The 22,690-nt window shown below is 46.4% G+C and overlaps 1 protein-coding gene across 7 annotated transcripts in view; it reads left to right on the forward strand.

The window, feature by feature from the left end:
- The window catches only part of MAMLD1 (mastermind like domain containing 1), a 343,611-nt gene extending 327,248 nt beyond the window's left edge, over nucleotides 1-16,363 (forward strand). For 6 of the 7 annotated variants that reach the window (XM_090060421.1, XM_090060423.1, XM_090060422.1 and 3 more), the window contains 3 exons: nucleotides 12,968-13,114; nucleotides 13,780-13,861; nucleotides 14,146-16,363. In XM_090060421.1, the coding sequence (XP_089916547.1) occupies nucleotides 12,968-13,114; nucleotides 13,780-13,861; nucleotides 14,146-15,167 (1,251 nt within the window). In that variant the 3' untranslated portion in view covers nucleotides 15,168-16,363. The remainder of the gene's footprint in view (nucleotides 1-12,967; nucleotides 13,115-13,779; nucleotides 13,862-14,145) is intronic. The other variant, XM_090060418.1, reaches the window with a different exon arrangement.
- Nucleotides 16,364-22,690: the final 6,327 nt, after the last annotated feature.

Consider the following 22,690-nt stretch of genomic DNA (forward strand, 5'->3'; position numbering starts at 1 on the left):
GGCATTGGGGGTTGCCCCCCCGTGACTTTGCCTAATAAAGTAGAGGAGACAGCACCAGGTCTTTGAGCAGACTCTGGCCAACCAGTGGGCTGGGGTATAACAGAGGGGAGGAGGCTGGCCCTTCCCTTCTCATGCACCTGGATGGGATCTGGCCATAATCTCAGGATAGGATGTTGTGGGCGTGTTGTCCTAATCTGTGTTATTCTAACCCAAGAGAGTCTTTTGTGGAGCTTCTTGCAGCCTATAAAAACCAGCTGAGTCTGCCTTCTCGACGGGAAGCAAAATGCAAATTCACCTCGCTGTCCAAAGGCTCCTGAGACCTTCCTGTTGGCCTCCATCTCATTATTATGTTTGTGAAGCATAAGAGAAGCTCCAGCAAAAGGAGGCGTCTGTATTCATCAACAGGCCAGAAGTTCCTTAAGATCAGAAACAGGTGTTTCTAGTTTGGGGTGATGGAGGGGGCCCTTGTACCACCTCACCAGCAGCTGGGAAGGGAGCACTAGCAAATGAATGTCTGGTGACTTCAAAACCCAAGGAAAAACTTAAGCCCTACGATTTCACATCTACATGCCTAAAATTGAACTCCTCATTCCATCAGGAGCTTGATTTTACACTGGTATCGAGCACCTGCTGCTTCTGCTGATTTCAGTGGCACTTCCAGGCCTTTTGGACTTCTGAGAATTCGGGGCCCTTGCGTTTGTGCCCCAGCGTGGCACTGGGAGGTTAGCCTGGGGCGCCCACGTTTGATGAGAGGTCTTTGGCTGCCGACAGAAGGGACTCATCACTACCTCCAGTCTGAAACCAAGAACACTTCCCTTTCTTTCCCTGCAGTGGTCGGAGTTGCTCGGGCCAGACGTATTTAAATGCACAGTGTATTTGTCTTTTTTGCTGAACTCTTAATTATGCCTGCATTTCGCTGCAGATTAGCGGCACAGAGTTCTGAGACCTCTTGCGGGACAGATATTATCTTCCCCGACCCTTGTAGTTGTTTACAGAAGAGGACTGGAGGACTCTGTGTGTGTGTGTGTGTGTGTGTGTGTGTGTGTGTGCGCGCGCGCGCGCGCACACACACACCCTTACAGATGTGAGAAGCTCAGCCTGCCTCTTTTTGAACATTGCAAAACAGGAACAAATGAGTGTGTCACTTTAAACCATGAAACCACTTTGTCCATAAAGACAGATTTGGCGTCTTTGTGTTTCCAGGGACAGTCCAGAATTCCATAGTGATCCCACTGTTCTCTCTGCCCCGCGCCCCCGCTCCCTCCCCCACCTCCTCTTGAGATTTGCTTAGTGTTTGCCTGGCTCTGTTTTTGTGGTTGGTAACCAGCAAAAGAATGGAATGGATTTAATGATTTGTTGGCTACAGTGCCAGTATGATTAAGTCAATAAAGCTGCAAGCTGAAAACAGACAGTGTAGTTACAGTATATGACTTTAACCTTGTTAATGCATGTTTACGTCCTCCTGCGTGCTGCACAGCCGTATGTTGCGTAAAAAAGATCTGACCAATCTTTAACCCATTAAATAATTCATAAAGCAAGAGCAGACATCAGCTACTTGCAAAGCGGATCAGTAACCACGGGGTCAGCAATAACTTTGGCTCCTTGGACCCTATCCAGCATGATTAAACTATGATGATGTCACCATGCAAGCTTCTAACCTTAATCATTTGGATGTGAACAAAGGGAAGTTAACCGCTGGCGTTCTGGGGCTCTGTGAAAGAAATGCTTGCAAGCGGCCCTGACTCAAATGGAAGTTGGAAATAGCACCCACCTTCTAGCTCCCTTGAGTGATTCCTTGTCTAGCTATAAAAACTCAGCATACCAAGGGGAGAATTTTCCAAGGCATTTAAGTCCCACAGACTTCCCATGAGATGGAGCATCTGAAGGACCAAAATCACTTTGGAAAATCGGACCTGGGAGCCTAAGGCACTTAGGCCACGTCTGGACTGCAAACTTCCTGTTCCCTTAAGCACCCACTCATCTGTGCTGGCTGTCTCAGCTGGAAGCCTGGTGGTTGTGGCTGTGCGGTGCTGCAGGTGGGCTAATTGGCACTGTCCCCCAGCTGCCTTAATTGGCCCACCTGCATCTGCATCTGCATCTGCACTGCTTTGGGCTGAGGAGCAGCACGGCATGTCTGAGGGCAGAGTTGCTGGCCATAGTGTGCACTCCAGTCATAGCTGGACTGTGTCTGAAAATTTTACCCCAGATAATTAACTTCTGACTCAGAAAAATGAGCTCTCTTGCCTTGTGAGCGAGCCTGGAGGATGGGGAGGTACCACGACTGAGTCATCTTTGTAGCTGGCCTGAAGCAGGCCCTATGCCTTTTCAGTCTACCCTTCTGCTGTAGCCACGAGAGCAACACTGCTGCAGCTCTTGAGACTTTGTGGGTGGACCGTGAAGGGGCCAGAAGCTGGAGTCGCACGCCAAATGCCTGAGGTTAGGCAGGCTTGCCCCATCCTGGAATATCTTGCATCCGGGGAGTTTGCTCAGCGTCTGTTCCACGGCTGCCTTTTCTGTAGACTGTCTGCAGGAAGGGTGGTGTCATGGTTAACCAAGGTAACTGGAGTAGTGCTCAGTAGGCTGAGTCCTTTCCCAACCCTGGCACAGGCTCCTTTTCTGACCTTGAAGGAGTCACTTAGTCACTCTGTTCCTTCTGTTTGCCCCACAAGAATATAATCCTTCCCTACCGAACAGGGATGAGGGAAGGCCAGATTATGTGCGCGTGTACCTGTATGGCACTGAGGTGCTACAGAAGCGGGGCCTAGGGACATACTCATATTGATTGATTGTAGCTTCAAATTCCCAATGCACTGCAGTTGCCCTTCATATCTTTGGCATGAGGCCTGACCCCTTTTCATATGAATTTTGTCCCTGTTTTCTCTCCTCATCCCTTCTTTTCAGATCCCGGGGCCAGCTGTAGCTGGTTCCAACTCACGGCTACTGTAAACTACGCCGAATTTTAATGATCCCCTCTGGGCCAGTCAGTTATCTGTGGAGCGCTGGAGCGCAGCACACCATGACCACAAACCTAGCAAGCTCCCTCGCTCATTCCTTACGTGGCAGTTACAAGAGCCGAGTGCGGCAGGCAGGACTTCCCCACACCTGTGCTGTTTTCCAAGGCATCTATCAGATTTGCCATGAGATGGAGGCTCTGAAGCACCAAAATCGCTTTGAAACACCAAAACCATTTGGGCAGCTCTGAGTCCCCTTAGCACTTTGGGGGCAGCACAAAGATGGGCTTACATAAGGAGAAGTGAGCCCTGTGCTTAGATTTAGAAAGAGAAAAAAAAGACAAATGTCTTGGCCTGGGATTGCCAAGGGTCACCTAAGGCAGGCAGGATCCACTGCCCAAAGAGCTTGAATGGCACGTAAGTAATTAGATCCATTTGAAAACCCCCAGACCTTGCATAGTTCAACTTCAGGGGACAGATTTTCAAACCCGTCCGCGGCCATTGCATGCGCATACACTTGTATGAGCTAATCCCCCATTTGTGTGTCCAAAGGGATATTTGCGTGTACAGATTTGCTTGTACACAGAAATGGGGAGCTTACGTGCCAAGGTAACTGCAGGCCAAACTTTGAGATCAAGCCTCTGCAGTGTGCACGTGTTTATAGGCAGGGCTCTGTGGTGTAAAAGGCCACACAAGTAAAATGCATCAAAATTATATTAGCGACCACGATTCCTGCCCATATCAGAGCACATCTTAGAATCTATTACATGAGCCAAGAACTGAATTTCTCAGATACAGAGATAGACGCCTCCAGCTGGAGATTAGACTCTGGACCCGCCGCCCGTTGCTGTCAGGAGCTAGAAATGAAGTGACCCCCAAAGCTAACGTTGATGCTCCCCTATGATTTAATTACTCTCTGTCGCCTTCTGATTTGAACTGATCGAGACTTGTAAATTAATTTGCCCTATGGTTTCTTTTCTTTTTTTATATATAAATAATCTGGAGTGGCAGTCTCTTCAGAAGGCGATGCCCCCAAAACTGATGATAAATCGGATATGGTTGGAGTAAAAATCCCATGTAAATGCCCTATTTGTTTTTAGCTTGGATTTCTGCATGACACATCTGAAGATCATTTCTTACCGCTCTGCTGATTTCTACAAGCAAGCGCGTATACATGCAGGTTTATGAGCACTGCACCCACCATAGGGGGGTATATTTTGCAGCTGGTAATTTTTGTGCATGGGCTGCAGTTTTTTTCTGGTTGATGGCATCCGGAGGTGCTCCAAGCGTATGTTAGCAGTGAACAGTGGGTCCCAGTTCCTGACCCATAGCTAATATCCTACAAGCCACATGAAGCTACCAAGGATTCCTCAGCTAGAGCTTGAAATGCTTCAGTTATCTACAAATAAACACCATTAATTGCTTTTAGAAGGTGTCATGCAGTGGTTAAATAATGAGAGCCTTATTAATGTGTTTGGACATCAGCCTTTTTTGAGGGGGAAAAAAGATGTCTGAAGTGGTAAAATTATTTAAAATTAGTGGGGACATTTACAGGAAGGCATAAAGAACTGTCAGTTGTGGAAAGCGGCATTTTATGTTCTTGTCCCAGATGACCTTGCTCCAAGGACAAATCAGAGCTTGATGAAATGAAGCTGCAGATGGCTAGTGATCTCAACTCTGTAATAATGAAATGACACAAGAAAAAATGAGCCCTCTACAGTTTGTAAATACAATCTGAATGGAACAGGGAGGGAGGGAAGGAAGGCATTTTTAAGGGCAGATGGAGTTGACTTGGTTATAGCATTTCAGCATTGGGGGTTTAAATAAATATTTCTCATTAAAAAACCAAACAGAATGGCACCACGTACCTGACAGTCAATATCGACTTTATTTTCTCCCTGCCCCTCCCCTTTTCTCATGCATTAGCATCTTGGCTATAAAAAAATTGAATTCAAGAGCTACTTAGCAGAGGAGGTCACTGATTGTTTATCTAATCAGTTATTTTAGACCATTTTTTTTAAAGTTGTTACAACATCTAACTGGGTGGTGGTTTGTACAATCTGGGAGTTTTCGGTTCCTGGTCTTGGCAAGAAAAGATGGGAGCAGGTGAAAGAATGAATGTGGAAAGAGTGATTTCTGTTCGTGAGCGTGGTCGGCTCTGGGCTTGACACCCAGCGTTCGTGTGCTGTACTTGGAGGGCTGGGGATTACATGACGGTGCCTTTCCAGGAGGGCCTGTGCATCCTCTGGGTAGGAACTGGGTGCCCACCTAACGCAAGTCAGTGAGACCGGGGCCCTGTCTTTGAAAATCTCACCTTCAAATCGAAAAGGAAAAGAAAAGAAATTCTTAAAAATGAAAGCTACAATTTATTTAAAAACGGGCAGTTTTACAACTTCTCCTGTGGTTACCCTGCTGGAGGTCAGGCATGTAAAACTCACCCAGCTCCTCAGAATCGGTAGTTGTAGGACCAAACTCTTTCAGCAACACTAAGTTTTGTCCTTTGCCTCGTGTCTGAAGCAAACCTAACCCTGTTGCTCAGTCGGATCCTTTTGCTCTGGTTTTAACGTATGAAATCAACGTTGGGCTGTCACTTTTCTTCTGCTTCCATTGCACGTTCAGCTACACCAGCTCTTCTGCACCTCATCAGCGCCTCTGCTAGAGAGCGTGCCTTGACATAATGCATGGATTACTCGAGTCAAACCGTGCTTTATAGATGCCAGACACTGTAGTTTGTCATTGGGACCAGGGCAACCTTGGAGAGGCAGGCAGAAGGACTACCAGCTGAAACTGGACAAGATAAATACAGTTTTAGATGATCTCACTGAATTTATAGGCGCACTGCCCTCCGTGGGAACAGGAGTACAGTGTCAAGGACTGGAGAATCGGTGACAGCTGGAACAAGCCAAATATAAACATTCGGCTCTTTGCAGAGAATTCAATTTTGGATTTCAACACCGTGGAATATAGATCAGCAAGAAACACCCACCTCAGGATGTGTGGGTGGGCGGGTATATGTGTGAGAACTAAGGCAGATGACATATTAGAAAGGACGAGGGATCACAAGAGCCTGGTCAGAATGAACACGCATCTCAGAGTCCAAGCCTGACAGATCTGCCTTGTGTGCAGTATGTCAGACAGTGGTGGGTCCCTTCCTGCCCTCCCGGCTGCTTCCAAGGGGGCATCTCTGATCCCACCACTGCCCATGTCAGTGCTTCCCTCTCAGTGTGGTGGAGTGAGGCGTGTTCTCCTGCCATTAATGATGTCTTGGCAATCTGCTGGCAAAGGATGCTTGAACCAAGAGTGCAGTCTGCAACCTCCTCCAGCCGAAGGCAAGGGAGTCGCATCTGATGCAGGCGCTACCACTGTGAGTCTGAGGCTAAGAACGAATGCTGCAGTGTGTTCAGGGCACCCAACGAATCAATGAGTGTGCTACTGTGCCCAGGGCTCAGAGGCGGCTGCTCAACCAGTTGCCCATGTCTCTTCCTCTTGCCAGGCTGGTGCTAGTTGTAACACCCTGAGTAGCTTGACCTCAGCTAGACCTGATGAAGCATGCACTTTCCTTCATATAAAGTTAAACAACACATGCAGTAACTCGCCATAGATTTTACGTGCTTTTTTCTTTTTCATTCCAAGGTTTATTTTGTTGAATAAAACCATCTGTGGCAAACAGAACAATGTGGCAAGCTCCTTCTATAAAAGTTAAACTAATTTGATGAATTGTTTTTGGAAGGAGGAGCTGGACTCACTTTCCATCCTTATTAAAAGCCTGAACGTATTTGTAAATAGAATTGCTGCTGTTGTTCTTTCTTTTGAACAGCGTGCACTGTAAGAACAGCTGGAAAGAGATGGGTATGTCTTCTATTTTACTTGACCAAACGAGTCCCTTGTATAATTGTCAGCCAGGTGTAGCGATCTTGTCATTTTGCCTCCATCAAAGGAGGAGGTTACCTTTGTGTGAGGCTGAGCATGCCAATGCTGTAAGAACAGAAGGAAAAAAAGAACTTAAAAGAACTTCTTTTTTTTTTTTTACAAAACCATATACCCATGGATCACTTACAGTCTTCAAACAAAGCCTTTTCCTGACTGACAGCCCCTGAGATAAGCTTAGAAACTTGAGTCTGATAGTATTTCACATGGTTGTATATCAAGTAAATGGGTGAAAGATGGGGAAAAAACGACCCATTGAGCCACACAGTTTGTTTTATCAATGTTCAGACATTGTGCTAAGACAAACAAACACAAAAATAAAACGGTTCAAAAGATTTCTGAGCTGAAAGAATCAATTTTATCTTGTCGAGCATCTCGGGGCTGAAAGCAGAATCCGGAGGGAGGTGGGGAGAGAGAAAGGAAGAAATCTCCCAAAGAGAAAATACAAAGTCGTATTGGAGGCAGCAAATAAAGGTCATGGTCTGTGCACGCTGCCTATCTGATCTTGCTGCAGTGTAAATGATCACGGCCTGTTACAAGCTTCACTTCAGTTTTAAGCGGAGAGCCTTGACAATTCTGCCAGCGCCCAGTTCTGTGTTGTGCATATCAGCTTTGTACGGAGGAAGGAAGTCCCGGCTCAACCTAAATGGTTTCGGATTTTAATATCCACTTACCAGCTGCACAGTAAAGGCTGCGCTCAGTTTTTCCTCTTGAATATAGGGAAATATATTGAGCTATCCCTGCGTGGGGTACAAGTGGAGGCAACACGTGTGGGGATTCTTTATGGACCTTTACATTGACCTGAACACACAGTTCCCATGACAGGTATGAACATTACCACCAGTGTTTGTATTGCGAGAGTGCCGAGGAGCTATACAGCCATGGACCAGACCCTGAAAAGAAAAACGGAACAGAAAGCCAGCCCCTGCCCGAAGAGCTTGCAGCCCAAACATGGGCACAACTCCACTAACACTGAGAGTTGATCTTGAAGGCATCCGACCAGCCTAAACCACAAGCCGTACTGTGTAGCCCAAGCCCAAGCTGTGCACACCGAGTAGAGCCCTACTAGGAATCGGCGTGCAGATTTGTGTGAGCAGTCGGCACAGTTTGCGTGGGGTATGGTAGGGCTGTGAGTCAGGAACCAGGGATATTGGCACACTTCCTGTGCCTGAGGTCTATATTCATGAGTACCTTCCAAAACCAGCGCAGAAAGCAGCAGGCGTGGAGGAAAGCAGCAGTGGGGTCAACATCAGAACTGGGGTTCAGTAGTGTCCAGTGTTGGGGTGATGGCTTTACTGTGCAGACCATCAGCGGGCATGGGCTTGAGAGTGACGTGTAGGCACAGCCTATTAAGCCCAAGACCACAGGTGTGATTGCACAGAACTGGGGAAACAAGGAAACCAAGAGAGAATATTTTCAGACTGAGGATCTGCAACCCCACAGCAGAGAGCAGAAGAAAACTCTCACGTGGCCCTTTCCACCCCTCCAAATACTATGCAGCTTGACAGCAGCCCGCCAGGATATTGTTGCCATTTTAAAACACATATGCTGAATTCAACACCACACGTTGAATGATGAGTCTAAGGCCACCCAGTGATCCAGTAGCAGAGCCAGAAACAGCATTTCTTCTGTTCCAGATTTCTAGCATACAGCTGATTTGAAATTATTTCATGGTTAAATGTCTTTGGCTCCAAAAGATAACTGCCACTAAGATTTTTTTTTCTAACCCCTGTGTTTTAAATTGCAAACAAGGCTGATCGCTGCTGTCTGTTTACCTTTGTCTTTTGTCTTCTAGTACCATGCTTGCATTTAAACATTTCTTCTGTTTTAAGATATGAAATTATTGGATTCAGCTGCATTCCCTGTCGAAAGTAATGGGAGTATTACTTATCTTTCAAACTGGAAGAAACTTTCTAAATGCAGTGACTGTATGCATTTTTAATTAGCAGCTGTTTAGCTTTTCTGCTGCTTATTAATACTTTCATTGGTGAAGCCCTCTCTTCTTTGCAGAGTTAAGTCTCTCTCTCCTAATAACCTTGCTTTGACCTGGTTGTTTGTTAAAACCACAAAAAAAATCAGTTTCTAATTAATCCATCTGTTAACTGTTCAAATTCATGACTTAGCTTTATTTGTGTGGGTCCGTGATGTAACGCTCGATGGTCTCACCTGGCAATTCGTGTCTTGTAACACAAAAATATGCTTTTCCCAGAGCCATTTTGGTACAGATACTGCGTTTCTGATGTTAGATAAATAACCTTTGTGCAGCAGTTTGCAGTCTCCCCTTCACGCCCTTGCTGAAGTACTGCGTAGATCTCCCATAATATCTAGGCCTAAATCAGTACGTTTGAACATTTGAGCTGCTTTATACTATATTTTTCTAAGTTCCACCTTAAGAGTAGATGGGAAAGTTTTGGAATGATGAATGAGTCCACTGTTTCAACTAGTTGTGAAAAAACCCAAACAAAACCAGGAAATATTTTGGACTAAGGGGAATGGGATTCTTTCCCGTACATCTAGGTGATCTCAGGGAAGTCCCGGTTTACACCGTCTTGGATGGTCTTGAGGAATTAGGGATTGCACATGTCTGGGTTCTCACCCAAATGAACAAGTGTGTGATTACCAGATCAATCACTGATCAGCGCAGGCTGGACTTTCAGAAACGTAGCCACACGGGCAGCACAGCTGATGTGCCCGGGTGCTTTGTGCAGTTGTGGGCCAGGTTTTTAATGGGTACGTGTATACTTTCAAACCATAGCGTGGCTCCAGGTAAGCACACGCTTTTCTGCAACTGCAGGTCCCCCCTATTGAAATTCTAATTTCAAATTGCAATTTATGCATCTACGTATGTCTAGCGGTCTACCCTTGCACACCAGATGAGCTGTTTGTGATGCGAATGGCAAGCAAGGTGTCCAAGGGGGATGAAAAGACTGGTGCGAGCCCAGCTCCGGAGCAGGGAGTCTAAACATGCACGGTCCTGAAAACTCTGACTAACTGCGGCCTCCTTGCTCCTGGCAGCTGCACGCGACGCTGGGTTTGTACCCGGTGATTCAAAGCAGTGAAGTTAGCACCAATCCCAGCTCAAACAAAAAATTGCCAAATTGCAAAGCCCACGGAGTTCTGTAGGAGAGCTGAACCGGCTGGGTGACAGTTTGCCTAGCAACAGAAACACGTGCTCTCAAAAGCGAGCTCTTCCTAGCAGGCTGTCTGGGGAAGGATGCTGTCGGGGCGATGTTTGAGTTTGAGTTTGGGAAAGAAAAAGAGAAGAGCTGCGAGCTACTCTCAAAAAACCCAAGCTGAATTCTTTGAATCCACAGCAGGCATCGGCGCCTTTGGCCAGAACCCGCAAGTATTCAGCTCCCGCCGCCCGGGGTGCGCGAACACCCTCAGCTATGGTTTCTGGCCTTCAAATTAAAATCTCACTCAGTCTGCTCTCTTCCTGAAATTTAAAATGGGAAGGTCCAAAGTATGGGCCATTTTCAGACTGTGGCTTGTTTGGCTTGGCCTTAGCAGGGAAAGGAAAGTGATTTTTATTTTCTTGGGGAGTGATGAAAAGGAAAAATGTTTAAAGTTCATTAACCTTTGGTACAGATAGCAGGTCCCTTAGACCACATGCAGGAGCTATTCTTAGTTATGACACTTGCACGGTTATTTTCTACTGTAAGAGAAGACAGTAGTTCCCACTAGTGGCGAGAAGAAAGAACTTTTCTTTTTTTTTACCTTTCCTTTTTTTCCTGTATCCAAAATGCAAACTGTAAAATGAAAGACACTGAATTCATTCCTTGCATTCTCATCTGTGCCATTTTGTCCTAATTTCCCCAAAAGCAAAAATTAGATCTATATATTGCTTTCTTTAGTAGCTAATTAAATGTCAGCCAAATTTCCTCCAAAAATGTAGTAAGCCATTCTGTGCATTTGCCAATGAACTTGGCCGAATGTTGTTATTGCTATAGGGTGCTTGCAAAAACATCCTGTATAATTAAGCCGTTCTCCTGCTGCAGTACAAGAGCCGCAATTAGTAGTGTGATTTACACTTCTTTACCATTAATAATATGGAAAAATCAACATTATTTTCCTAATGATGTTTCGGGAAAATTAGAATGAGCCGGACATGATTAGTAAAAGAGACTTTAATGTTCTGACTTGTTAATGCAATAGCCCTAAGCTAAACATCACAATGATTGTCCTTGCACTAAACTCATTTGCTTCAGTAAGCACAGACCCTCTGCACACAACAAGACAAGTTGGGAGGAAATTGGCTCGATGGCAGGGATTTTGGTGGTATGAACATTTCAGTGTCTTTCATGTGCCGTGTACACAAACTGAATCCCTGCTCTTTCAAGTATTCCCCTGGAGGCAATTTGTATTATTCAAAGCTTAACTATGGCTGCAGAATAATATCTGACATGAAAGCAGAACACTAGCTGCACATGAACTTTCATATTTACATCAGGAGTAAATCACATTTCCTCCCTCCCTCCCCCTTTCTCCTACTGTGGGAGGGAGGAAGGGATGTGGGAGGAGGCACAGTGTCCAGCAGGATTGTAAGCAAAGCAGCAGTAATAATGTCTAGTCTTATGAGACTGCCCATGAATAGGAATGATAATGAGACCCGTGATGAGCTGCAGGTTTGTGTCTTTTGGTAAATTATCTCGCAGGCATTTACATTTCATCAATTGTGATTTTGCATAATAGACCTAAGTGCTGCAACAAAAAGAGGTGCCATAAAAGTGAGTAATTTCAGTGACCTTCCTGGTAATCCTATAAAAAAAAATTTAAAAAAAAAATCTTGGAATGACTTGGGTCATTCTTCGTGGCAGACCCACGGTGAAAGGCGTCCCAGCTCGGAGAGCCTGCCTCAACAAATATCTGATGTTTCCTTCTGGTCGCTCCAAAATATGGCTCGTATCCTGTTTTCTCCAGTTTAGCCTGATTCTAATTGTCAGATGTCAAAAAGGCAATGACCGTTTTCTTCTTGCTTATCTTCTGATAACATTGATTTTCAAACAAAGGATGTGGGCTTCCATTCTGAAAACAAAGGAAGCACGCCCTAGTTAAGGATGCTGGATATAATGTACATACTTCTGTCTGCCAATAATAACAAAACGTCATAAATAATGTAATATCTGGATGTTAAAGTGGAGAGTGGGGAGTTATACTGGGAGCTGTTTATGGACCTTGCTGGAGTGTCTCCTTCTCTTTTGCTTTAAGGATGCAGTTTTTTCACTTATTTTCCCCATTAGTTTCCACCTATGATGGTTTTGTCTTCAGTGGTGGATAGTGGTTTGGTTTGGTTTGGTTGAGTTTTGTTAAATTCTTTTTCCCCGCCAAGCTGTGTCTTAGCAATGCTGGAGGAATTAATGGCTTCTCAAATCCTTCCCTTTTGTCCACACCTCCGTTCACATGGTGCAGAACCACCACTGATGTAAACGGATGCCTCTGTTGTTGGCTGCCCTGGAGCCATGTCGGTTTTTACCAACCATGGATCAGTCCTGTGTACACCAGCCAAGACTTTGGTCCTGTATTTCTGCAAACTCTTCTTTCCTTTTTGCATTCAGCTTCTTGCCAGGTTTCTCAGATCATTCAAACCAGCCACTTACCCCTCTGATCCTGGTCCGCATAGTTTCCTGTCTCTCTAAGAACGTGGCTCTCCTCTTCCTATTCCCCTCACCCTCGTTTTGTTTGCTGGGCATTTTTATTCCATTACCTCTATCCAACTTCTTTTCTTTATGTCTGTCAATGTAATAGTCAGGGAACTGGTGGAAAACCTAGGGTTTGACTTGCATCCCTTCACCCAGGGAGATGCCCGTGGGTTGCAGTGACCCATGGCCTTGGGCCAGTACCAGAGGATTTTGAATTAGCCTTTGCTCCTCTGAGTTCCTCCCATATTGATATTCCCTAATGTCCAAGTGCTCTGCTGCTCCAAGAGTAATGACGCATGCCGTTTTGTGTTGCAGGCACCTAAGCCAGCAAGTGGTTCAAGATGGGATAGAAACTGGAGTGGGGAAGAGGCCCTGATGAATGTGATAATGGCTTCTGTTGTTATCTCCCTGGGGAAACTGACTTCTTCTTTACTTTATCTTTCTTGGCAGGATCAAAACCCAGGCATTGTTGCCAGACTTCAGGAGCCAGGCACTATACCAGCTGCAGGCTCAGTGCCCGCGGCAGCCACAGTGAATGGATATACGATGAGGAACCATTTACTGAAGCAACAAATCATGAGACGACAGCTGCTGCAGGTAGGGTACGCCGTGGCTACAGAGCCCTTTCAGTGTAGGTGAGAGCGAAACAAGAAGTGGGATGTTGTGGGGTCCTGCTGAAGGTGGGGGAGGCGGAGATTAACCAGCCAGGAGACGGGGTCAGGAACGTAGCAGGTGCCCTGCTAGGTGCGTCGGGAGAAACGCCAGGACCCCCAGCAGGACGAGTTCGGAGACATCCGAAAGAGTCCTGTAGCAGGTGAAGACCAAACCAAAGCCCGCTCTGGGTGAAGGAAAGATCGCCCATTGGCGCTAGTGAGCTTTAGATCAGGCCCCTACTATAAAGAAACAAAGGGAGGAGGCTGGGAGTAGAAACACCCAAAATGGCTTGGGCTTCTCCTGGAGCAGAGAAAGCACAGGGGCCCAGTGTCATCCCAAACATGGAGCTTCCCATCCCGCGTGTGCCGAGGCTGCCCTCGCTTGGTGTGTTTAGAGGACGCTTTTGAAGACACCGTTAAGTTCCAGGCTCGACTGAAGTGTCTAGTCTGAGAATACAGAATCTGGGTTTGTGCGTGCGTGCGTGCGTGTGTGTGTGTGCACGCGCCAAATAGGTCGTTAGATTTGATAGCAGCCACACTTAAGGGCCTGCTGTTATTTTTTGTTCCTCAAGAGGCTGCCTCTTGACTGTCAGTTCTCTTGTTTTCCAGGAGAAGCAGAGACAAAACATGCTGGCAGTAACGTCTGAGCAGAGGAGTTCGTTTGTGGCCCAGCAGGTGAACCAGTTTCAAGGTAAGGTGGAAAGGGCTCGCAGTTGAAAAGCGCAGGCTGCTGGGGCTCTCCGACTCTGAGTAAATATGGGGCTCTTAACAGTTTTTTGTGCTGAAATAAAAGCATCCCATGTCTTATGGCATAGTACGGGATTCGCCCATTTAGTAGTAACTCTGTTAGAAGGAAGGCTGCGGAGAGGCCTGTGTGATGAAAGAGATGTATTAAGGAGAAGCAGCCTATTAAGAATCTGCCACGTTTCAGGAATGAACGTGTGTTTAATGCTTAACGTACCTCTTTACATACAGCAGTACAGCAGCCAATTCCCACCGACTGCAGTCAGTCCATGCCAAATCCTCCACCGAACCACCGCATGATGCCATCCAACCCGGGGATGCTCCAGAACACCTTGGGCTCTGGAATCGCTCCAGCCACCGCCGGCCAGAACAGCGGGACCATGGTAATGATTCCACACAACGCTAACAAACAGCAGGGGATTTTCCCCCCCAGTTCAGACTTTAACCTCCCACTGCGACCAAGCCAAAACTCGCTGGGTATGAACTCTGGATGCCAAACGGTTCACAGCCACGCTGCAGTCCAGCCAGGAATGACAATGCCAGTCTTCAGCTCCAGTTCCTTGGCAAACCCCTCTGCAACTCAACAACACTTAAGGCAGCCGAGTATGCCAAGAATTCCTAATGTCTACCCAACCTCATCTGCCCAGATGTGGACGTCGACTGGGGTCCCACGAATGCCAAACCAAAGCCAGATGGATGCCAGCATGCAGCAGTTCTCCAGTAACCCCCTCTTCTCCAAACAAAACGTGAGACCAAATTTACCAGGCCAACAGTTTTCCCACCAGGCTGTTGTGCCACCTAATCAGATTGCTCCTGGAGTCCAGGTCAGACAGATGCAAAAACTAACCTTGGGGCAGTCTGGCCAGAGCCTGAGCCCAATGAATAATCAGAACTTAAGACACAATTTAACCAGAGGACCATTGCCAGCCATGAATGTTATGAAATCAATGCCACAAGGCGTGTCCAGTTTTAACCAGCTCAACCCTGCTCAAGGACTTGGGCTGCCAAGTTACCCCGCCGCCGGCCAGCCGGCTGGAACGTTCAGCAGAATGAACACCGCTTCTGAGCTGCCCCACTACGACTTTGTGCCACAGCAAAGTAATTCGATCTTGCCCGGCAACTGCAGCGATACTGACTTCATTGACTCTCTCATGAAGAACAGCAGCAGCAGCAACGACGAAGAGTGGTTGCACAATTTGACAATGATAGACGACATTTTGGGACAGCATGCGCAAAGCTCCGGACACGTTTAGCTCAGAGGGCAGCAGACTGCTTTGTACATAACAGGAGCGTGACTTTTCAGCACAGAAGCAAATCTGCAAAAGCCGCCGCCTCTTTCAGTACACGATGACTGAACTCGGCCAATTCTTTGCTTGCATCAAAGGTTAATATTGGCAGTTTTTCAGATGACTGTATATATTTGAATATTTTGTAAATTATGTTTTCCTAAACCTTAAATATAGAAGTATTTATACTTCTTTGCTGGACTGTTTGTAAATAAATCTATAGCATAATTTTTTTGTTTTATTATAGGAATTTCATTATACCTTGTTATAAATATGCAAATAACATTGTTAGTTTCAGTAATACTGTGTATTACAGCATAAAATACTTATGTTTTTGACATAACTTAACACATGAACTAGGGGTGTCCAGGCAAACTGGCTAAACAGGAAGCAAATGTAGTCATTTATCTCCCCTACCAGAGAACAAAATTGAAGAGTTGCATTAAAAACAAAAAAGCCCCTCAACTCATTCATAACTGCACTCCTGAAATAATCCTTACTGGAAAATCCCAGCAGGGATCCGCGCATGCATAGCGATCTGCTGACAGATCCATTTGCAGGTTCCCAGCAGAGCTGTCAGTCAGGATACACTCCTATACATTGATTAGGACATTAAATACATAAATTGTCTTGCACTGAGTAGATGCTTGTGATGTTACAACTTCTGACACAGAGTTTGTAACTCTTGATTGCAAACTCATTGAGGACTTACCCTGTGTGAAATGAGCTACACCTGAAGAGCAAATCCTATCCAGGGATTGCAGAGTTCCCTTGTGACTGTATCATATAATGAAAAGATAGCTCTGGTTTGCACACCTCTGCCATGGATATTTGTAGTGTACAGGTGATTTTGTTCCTGGTTTTAAGGCTTTTCATAATTTCTGTTTTGATGTGCGACTTTTTTTCAGGGGAAAAGTCTATAAACATTAATAGTTAATTTTTGATGTTTTCTGTCAGCTCCTATTGTCCTATGTATATTTAAGAGTCTGTTTATAAAAGATTCACTGTACTGTAAACTTCTTAAAATGTTCATACTTTGTGTAATCATATTTTAATAGTCACGTCATACTTCGCAAAACATTTGTAATATAACGTCAGCTTCAAGCACAGAATGTTTTTTTTTTTTTCTTCATACCATAATAAACTGCCAGGGGAAAATTGCATATATTTTATGTTTTCATTTCCTACAAGAAGCATTTCAGACTTGCAAATATTGGATCTGATTTAATTCACTGTGTTCAGGATGTTACAACATCAATCTAAAACCATGTACAAATGTAGATGTGCTATTACCAGAAGAAATGGTGAGAGGAAGAAGTGAAGCAGGCTAGAATTTCAATTTGGGATGGGATTTTCTATGCCCACTTTACCTGTTCCTTTCAATTGCAATTAGAAATGAATCCTCACCAGAAATCTATCCGTTGTTTTAGAGACTGTCTATTATCCAAGAAGTAGAAATGACTCTTGATTTTTCAACTATTGCTTTAACAGCTAGAAATATCTTTTGGCCTCTCTGGAAGATACGGCTGTTTCTCTTCACCATCAGGAAGTACAGGGTGATTGTGCAGAAGATGTCTTCCTAGTGCCATGCCATGTCATCTCAATAGATAGAGGTACCCATGTTCAATATACTTGGTGTTCAGTATAGATGTGCGTTGACCTCACACAAAGGCTCTGGATAAGTGCCTCCTTGCAGGGGCTGGGCATTAAAGAAAAAGTGGGGGACGGTTTCTAAATGGATCTTAAAAATATACAGATCTCTGGTTAAATCCACTGTGTTTAAATAAAGTCAGAAAGCATTATGCATCTTCCAGGGACATAAAATTGGTGCTGGTCGAGAAGAAATTCATAACTCCCTTGGTGAGAGGTGGATTTCCCCACCCCAGTCTGGGAAGCCTGCAGAAAAGGGTTCTGGGGGAGAGGGATGTGGGCTGCCTCCCGGGGGTCCACGCTGGGAATGAGGAGGCGGCGGCGATGCGCCCTGTGGTAGAGCAGGGAGACCCCCAGATTCCTGGGATCTGCCCGAGCGGCTGCCTGGGCCCAGTGCCTCTCCCCAGACGCCGGGGCCGTTTCCCCACTCCCTGGCAATGGGAGAGCAGTGGAGCCTCGCTCCTTCCTGGCACGGGAACGAGAAGTGAACGCAGCCACCACTGCTCAGTTCAGGGTGGGTTTGCTGCTGGTATCCAGGTGAGGGTGATGCACGTGTCTCTCTGCACATGCATCCTTGGGGTCTAGACAAAGCCCCTGTGGAAAAAAGGGGGCTCAGGATGACAGTCCTGCTCACGAAAGATCTGCACATGGGGCATGATCCCTGCTGGGCCTGTTCCTCGGAGGCAACTCCCCACCGCTGTCAGGGCGAGAGGGAAAGAAACCGCAGTGCAAAGCACAAGAAGCTGCAGGTGCACGACCCTCCGCCGAAGCAGGTCCATAAACGCGGGCTCATCTCTGTCCACAAGCTCCTCTCCGTACATCTGCGGGGAGTTTGTTTGGCTGCGAACGTCACCAAGGCTTCTGCCTCAATTCTGCTGTCAGATGTGCTCTGCCAAAGCAAGGCAGTAGATTCAGCAGGAAAACTGGGCAACTGGTCTCCTTTGAGCAAAGGGGTGGTGTCAGCACACTCTGCTCCCTCCCCAGTCAACATTGTGTCCCGTGGAAGGAGACATGTTCCTTCACCCTCCGCTACCTTCCTGGCCATTGAGGTGACCCGATCATCTTAAAAATCCAGCTGGCTTTCTTCCTTTCCTCCCTTTTGCTTTCTTGTTCAGGATGATGAAAATCAGTGGCATCCGTTATCCTTTTTGGTTTTTTGGCACCCCGTATTCGAGTTATACAAGGTTTGCTCGCCCGTCTCCATGGGATCCCGAGACGGGCGCCAAGGAGCAAGCCCTGCCCACTTGCTCCCAGCCTCGCACACTGGCAGAGCGGTGCCAGGCAGACGCCGTGCCACCCTGGGGAGCACGCCGGAGCTGGAACCCTGGAGGCGTTCAGGGGCCGGGGCCAAAAGTGCTTACGCAGCATTTTTGGCATGCAAGCCGAGTGGACGGTATCGAGTGGGGCGCGTCAGAGGCTGAGCTACCTGGATGCACTAAAAACCACTGTTCCTTTAAGGGTTTCTCTTGGTCTTACATGACATGACCCCCCCTCCCCCCCCAAGTGCTAGGCTAGGTTGAGTTGAATATGCACTCTTCACGGCTCTGGACTTCAGCTTTCCCCTCTGTCAAATGGAGAGGGTAATACTTTCCTTCTTCGCAGGGGTGTTGTGAGGAGTCATGCTTGTAAAAGGTTTTGAATGGGAAGAGCACCAGATGCTATTACTCGTATTACTTGTATCTTCTTTTTCCTATTCCTCATATTACTCATATTTGCTTTTTTCTATTTGCTATTCCTCATATTACTCGTATGACTCGCTATTACTGGTATTACATAGAGTCCGTGCTTCTGAACACTCACTTTCCAATGTGCTTCTTTGGAAATTCACTCAGAAACAAAATGTCAAGTGCTCCATTGGGGGTATGCTCAGGAGCTGGGCTGCTGCCTCTTCCCACCCCTCATCATGCCAACAGGTCCCCACTGAATGGAGCGCTCAATGTGTGACCCGCCGTACAGAGACAAGGGCATGATGACTGTTGGGCAGTGTCTCAGCAACTGGAGCGCCACTGCTGTGGTTCGGGTAACTGCCTCTGTCAGAATACAGTGTCGATTTTATTCTACCAGAAGTGTCCCCCCATATTTGTATCACAGACTTTCTGTGTTCGTGTGTGTGTGCAGGAGAGTGCAACAGCGTCACAAAGGCATGAGGAGAGGATGGGACCGTGTAAGCACACGTGTCTACACCATGCAGAATGCACTGGAACAACAGAGTCCACCACGAGATGCAAGCAGGATTGTGCTGTGAGTTGAGTCCTGTTTCAAATCTTACAAGTGCAGACATTTCTACTGAAGGCAGTGAAGTTGCTCTGGATCTACCCACGTAAAAGTGACAGCAGGATCTGGTCTCACATAAGCATGAAATGAAGTAAGGTGTCTGAAATAGCTATGAGAAGCCAGCCGTCTAACAGCACTTGCTGACCCAAGCTGCTATTAGGGATCAAAATAACTGGCTTGGTGGGAGCTACTCTACTGCCATCAAAACAGGAATCAGTTAATGAGCTTTTTCCTCCTGTACTTCAATAAGCAATACTTTAAATCATTGTCAGACAATGACCACAAAGGCCAGAAACTCCAAAGTCTTGAACTCAGTAAGGACTTCCTATATGATGGACAAGGGTATTCTAGTATAAAGGAGGTGTGAATTTAAAGTGCTGTAGCGATTGCAGAATAGCTTCCCATAGGGATGCTCCTATTCCAGAATAGACAATTTTGGCGTAAGCTAAACCAGCAAAAAGCAGCTGTATTCCAGAATAAGCATGTCTGCACTCGGAATAACTGGAGGAGTGGGAGGGTTATACTGGCCACTTTCCCCATGCCAGCAAGTCCTGTGCAGAGTCATGCTTGGCTTTAGCCTGAGCTCTGCTGCTCTGTGGCTCTCTAAGATTCATTGCTGAAGATGCTTTCAGCAAAGGAAGCTGCCTCAGGTTAGATTCTGCTCTTAAGTAGGTCACTGCAAAAGTGAACATCTCTGCTGACTCCAACTGTTATCTCTGACTTGATGCCTGTCTGCAAGCGAGCGCTCATGAACAAATTGTAGCACTCCCTCCATGTGATTCTGCTGCGTGTGGCTGCAGTGAATGAAGGGAGGGGACGGGAGGGTGCTGCAGATGTGCGGCTTTTGCAGTGAAGCCCTGTTCCTCACTGGCTCCCACTGCAGCACAATTCAGGGCAGGAAGGACTGGGCCATGTTCCAGTGTTGTCTTGACCCCCTTGCAAGGATAGGCAGGAGCCTGAGTTTTGGGTTTCTGTATTGTGGAGCTAAGCTGAGTCTGGTGTGTGGCTGGGAGGTAGGGCACCTGAGCAGCGGGAGAAGAGCACAAGGAGATAAATGTCTTTCTTTTCACTTCCTGAGAGGAAAGGGTCCTGGGGCACCAGCCCTAAGCTGTAGCGGGGAGAAATCTGCGTGCTTCCTTTGCAGATGTGATGGCTGGGATTTCTGGTCCCTGTTTAAGGGCTTTATTCGGCTCTCAGACAGCTTTCTCTGTTTTGTGCTGGCTGAATTCAGGCAGGTGGTGCCACCCAGTACTCAACTATCTTTAGCACCCTTCTATCCAGAAGTACTTATAGGATTCCCATTAATGTATCCTGTTGTAGAGCCTTACAGTGCATGCCCCTGGGGGGGAAGAGGTGCTATCAGCCCCTTTCCTCCATATGGAGGATCTAATGCACACAGATGCAGAGGGCCAGAATTTCAAAATCACCTAAGCAGATATATCCCATTGGCTCTATTGGAGTGAAGTGCTTCACTTACCTGCCCATAATATTGGGTGAGCGCTGACCTTTGAGGATTAATTGGTTAATGATGGTAAAGTGCTTTGAGCCCATCACACAGTAGAAGTGCCCAGGATTATTATTATTCTCATGTCTTGGCCTTACCGTGTCAATCAGAAATTATGGCATGACAGCACACGCTCGCTGTATTCTCTTCTCACGCAGTGCAGGCCATGCAAAACAGATTAGTCTGCAGCAGGCCTTTTCAGGCGATAGGCAGGCCAGTCTCTGTTGCCTGCAGTGGACGGCTGGGTATCTAAAGAAAAATCCAGTCCAACACTAGTAAATGTTGTACTGCAAGAGACTGAAGTTTGCTGGTGGAGTCCCCAGACACCCAAGAGATGACTTTCTTCACAAGAGATTTATTGGCCAGAATCCAAACCTACCTAGTACATCTGTATTTCATTGGATACACAACTGAATACGTGCACTGAGGAATGAGGTGTGTGCCCTAAGTTATCCCTGATACCATTCACGCATACAAGTTCTTCGTGGACATGTCTGTAGCTTACACTTGTAGTCCCATGTGACGCCTCTTAATCAGAAGTGTGCTAACTAACACCACTCTAGCATCTAGCAGAGCTGGGAGCCAAGTGCCGTTAGCTGGTAGTGTTGGGTTAAAATCTTTCACGTCCTGGGATAAAGACTTGTGTTTTGTCTGCACTAGAATGGCAGGTTATGGAAGTTAACGCATGATGAAACAGGACTGAAAGTACAAGAGCTGACACACTGGATCACACACAAGGCCCCCTGACATACCCTGGCTCAAAGCAGGCCCATTTCACTGCTCCTCCACAAGTTTCAGGGTACAGCCAGCAGCATGACTGGTTGGTACAGACGGCCAAAGCCTTCTGGGTGGCTACTGTACCCAGGCTGTTAGCAGATGCTGTCTTCAGTTGTGGTCAGGACTGCATAGACTCGGGACAGGGGGCTCATTGCACTTTCCCCCTTGCCTTTTGGTATCATAGGAATTGCCCATGAGTAGGAACTGTCACTGCTGGCATAAGGAAGTCCATGCTAAACTCGAGGTGGCATGCTGCCTGGCATGGCTACCGTGCTAGGAGGAGCCCATTGTACCCACCTGTTGTCTATATGAAACCTAAGCTATTCAGGGCAGGGAATGTGCTTGCATCTACAGCCCGGCACAATGGGGACCTGGTCTCTAGGCACTACCGTAATATTCCTAATAAATAATAACTCAACAATGAGATTAACGCTGTCACACAGAGACTTTCAGATTTGGTACATTAACTCCCCATTCTCTTCACGCTGTGAGTATAAGCTATAACTGGAGATGCAAAGTGCTGTGAAGATTACTGTAAGTACTCTGATCTTCTGAACCCTGAACGGAGGTCATTCTTGTATAATAAATTGCATTAAAATATAAATGAAAAGAAATCATGTACAATTTTTTCCAGCCAGAATTATTCACAAGGAACTTCATGGAAGAAATGATGGTGTTAACTTCAGTAAAAGCCAATATTTCTTTTATATGACTGCTCAGAGCATTGTTAATTGCCTGAAGAATCCTATTTCACTGTCCTAGGTGAGACCCAGAGTTTCTGAAAGGCCCACTGGTCTCCGGGATTTCACTGGATGGTGACAGGTTTTCTGTTTTGCTCCTCAAATTGATGTGCTAAATTCTGCTCCACAATGAAATGGCTCCGAGCGCGGAGACAACGTGCCCTTCCTGACCCAGAGCTGGGGGCCTATTTAAATACTGCAAGGGCACATCTTGTTTCCCATGGATGTCAATGGAACAACTTCAACGGGAGCTGGACCAGACCCTCAGAGGCCTTAGGATGCCATTAGCACTCAGTTACCAGGGCACAGATTATATGCAGTGCTAGTAACAACGTCTGTTATTAAGTCTGCCTGACACTTGCCTGACCCTCCTGCTATGAGAACGGGTTTTCAATGGCACTTTGAAATGTAACTTTGCCAATGTTTAGTCATTCGGGCTGTGTTTTTCATGCCTCAGCTGAGATTTCGGGGGAAATTTCAGCCAAAACGGTTCAGCTGCTTCTGAGAATGGAACTGGGAGAAAAAAAAAATCTCATGTTAAAAGT

The sequence above is a fragment of the Crocodylus siamensis genome, chromosome 8 (genome assembly GCF_052110815.1).
Source record: "Crocodylus siamensis isolate JL-2025a chromosome 8, ASM5211081v1, whole genome shotgun sequence".
Taxonomy (NCBI): Eukaryota; Metazoa; Chordata; order Crocodylia; family Crocodylidae; genus Crocodylus; species Crocodylus siamensis.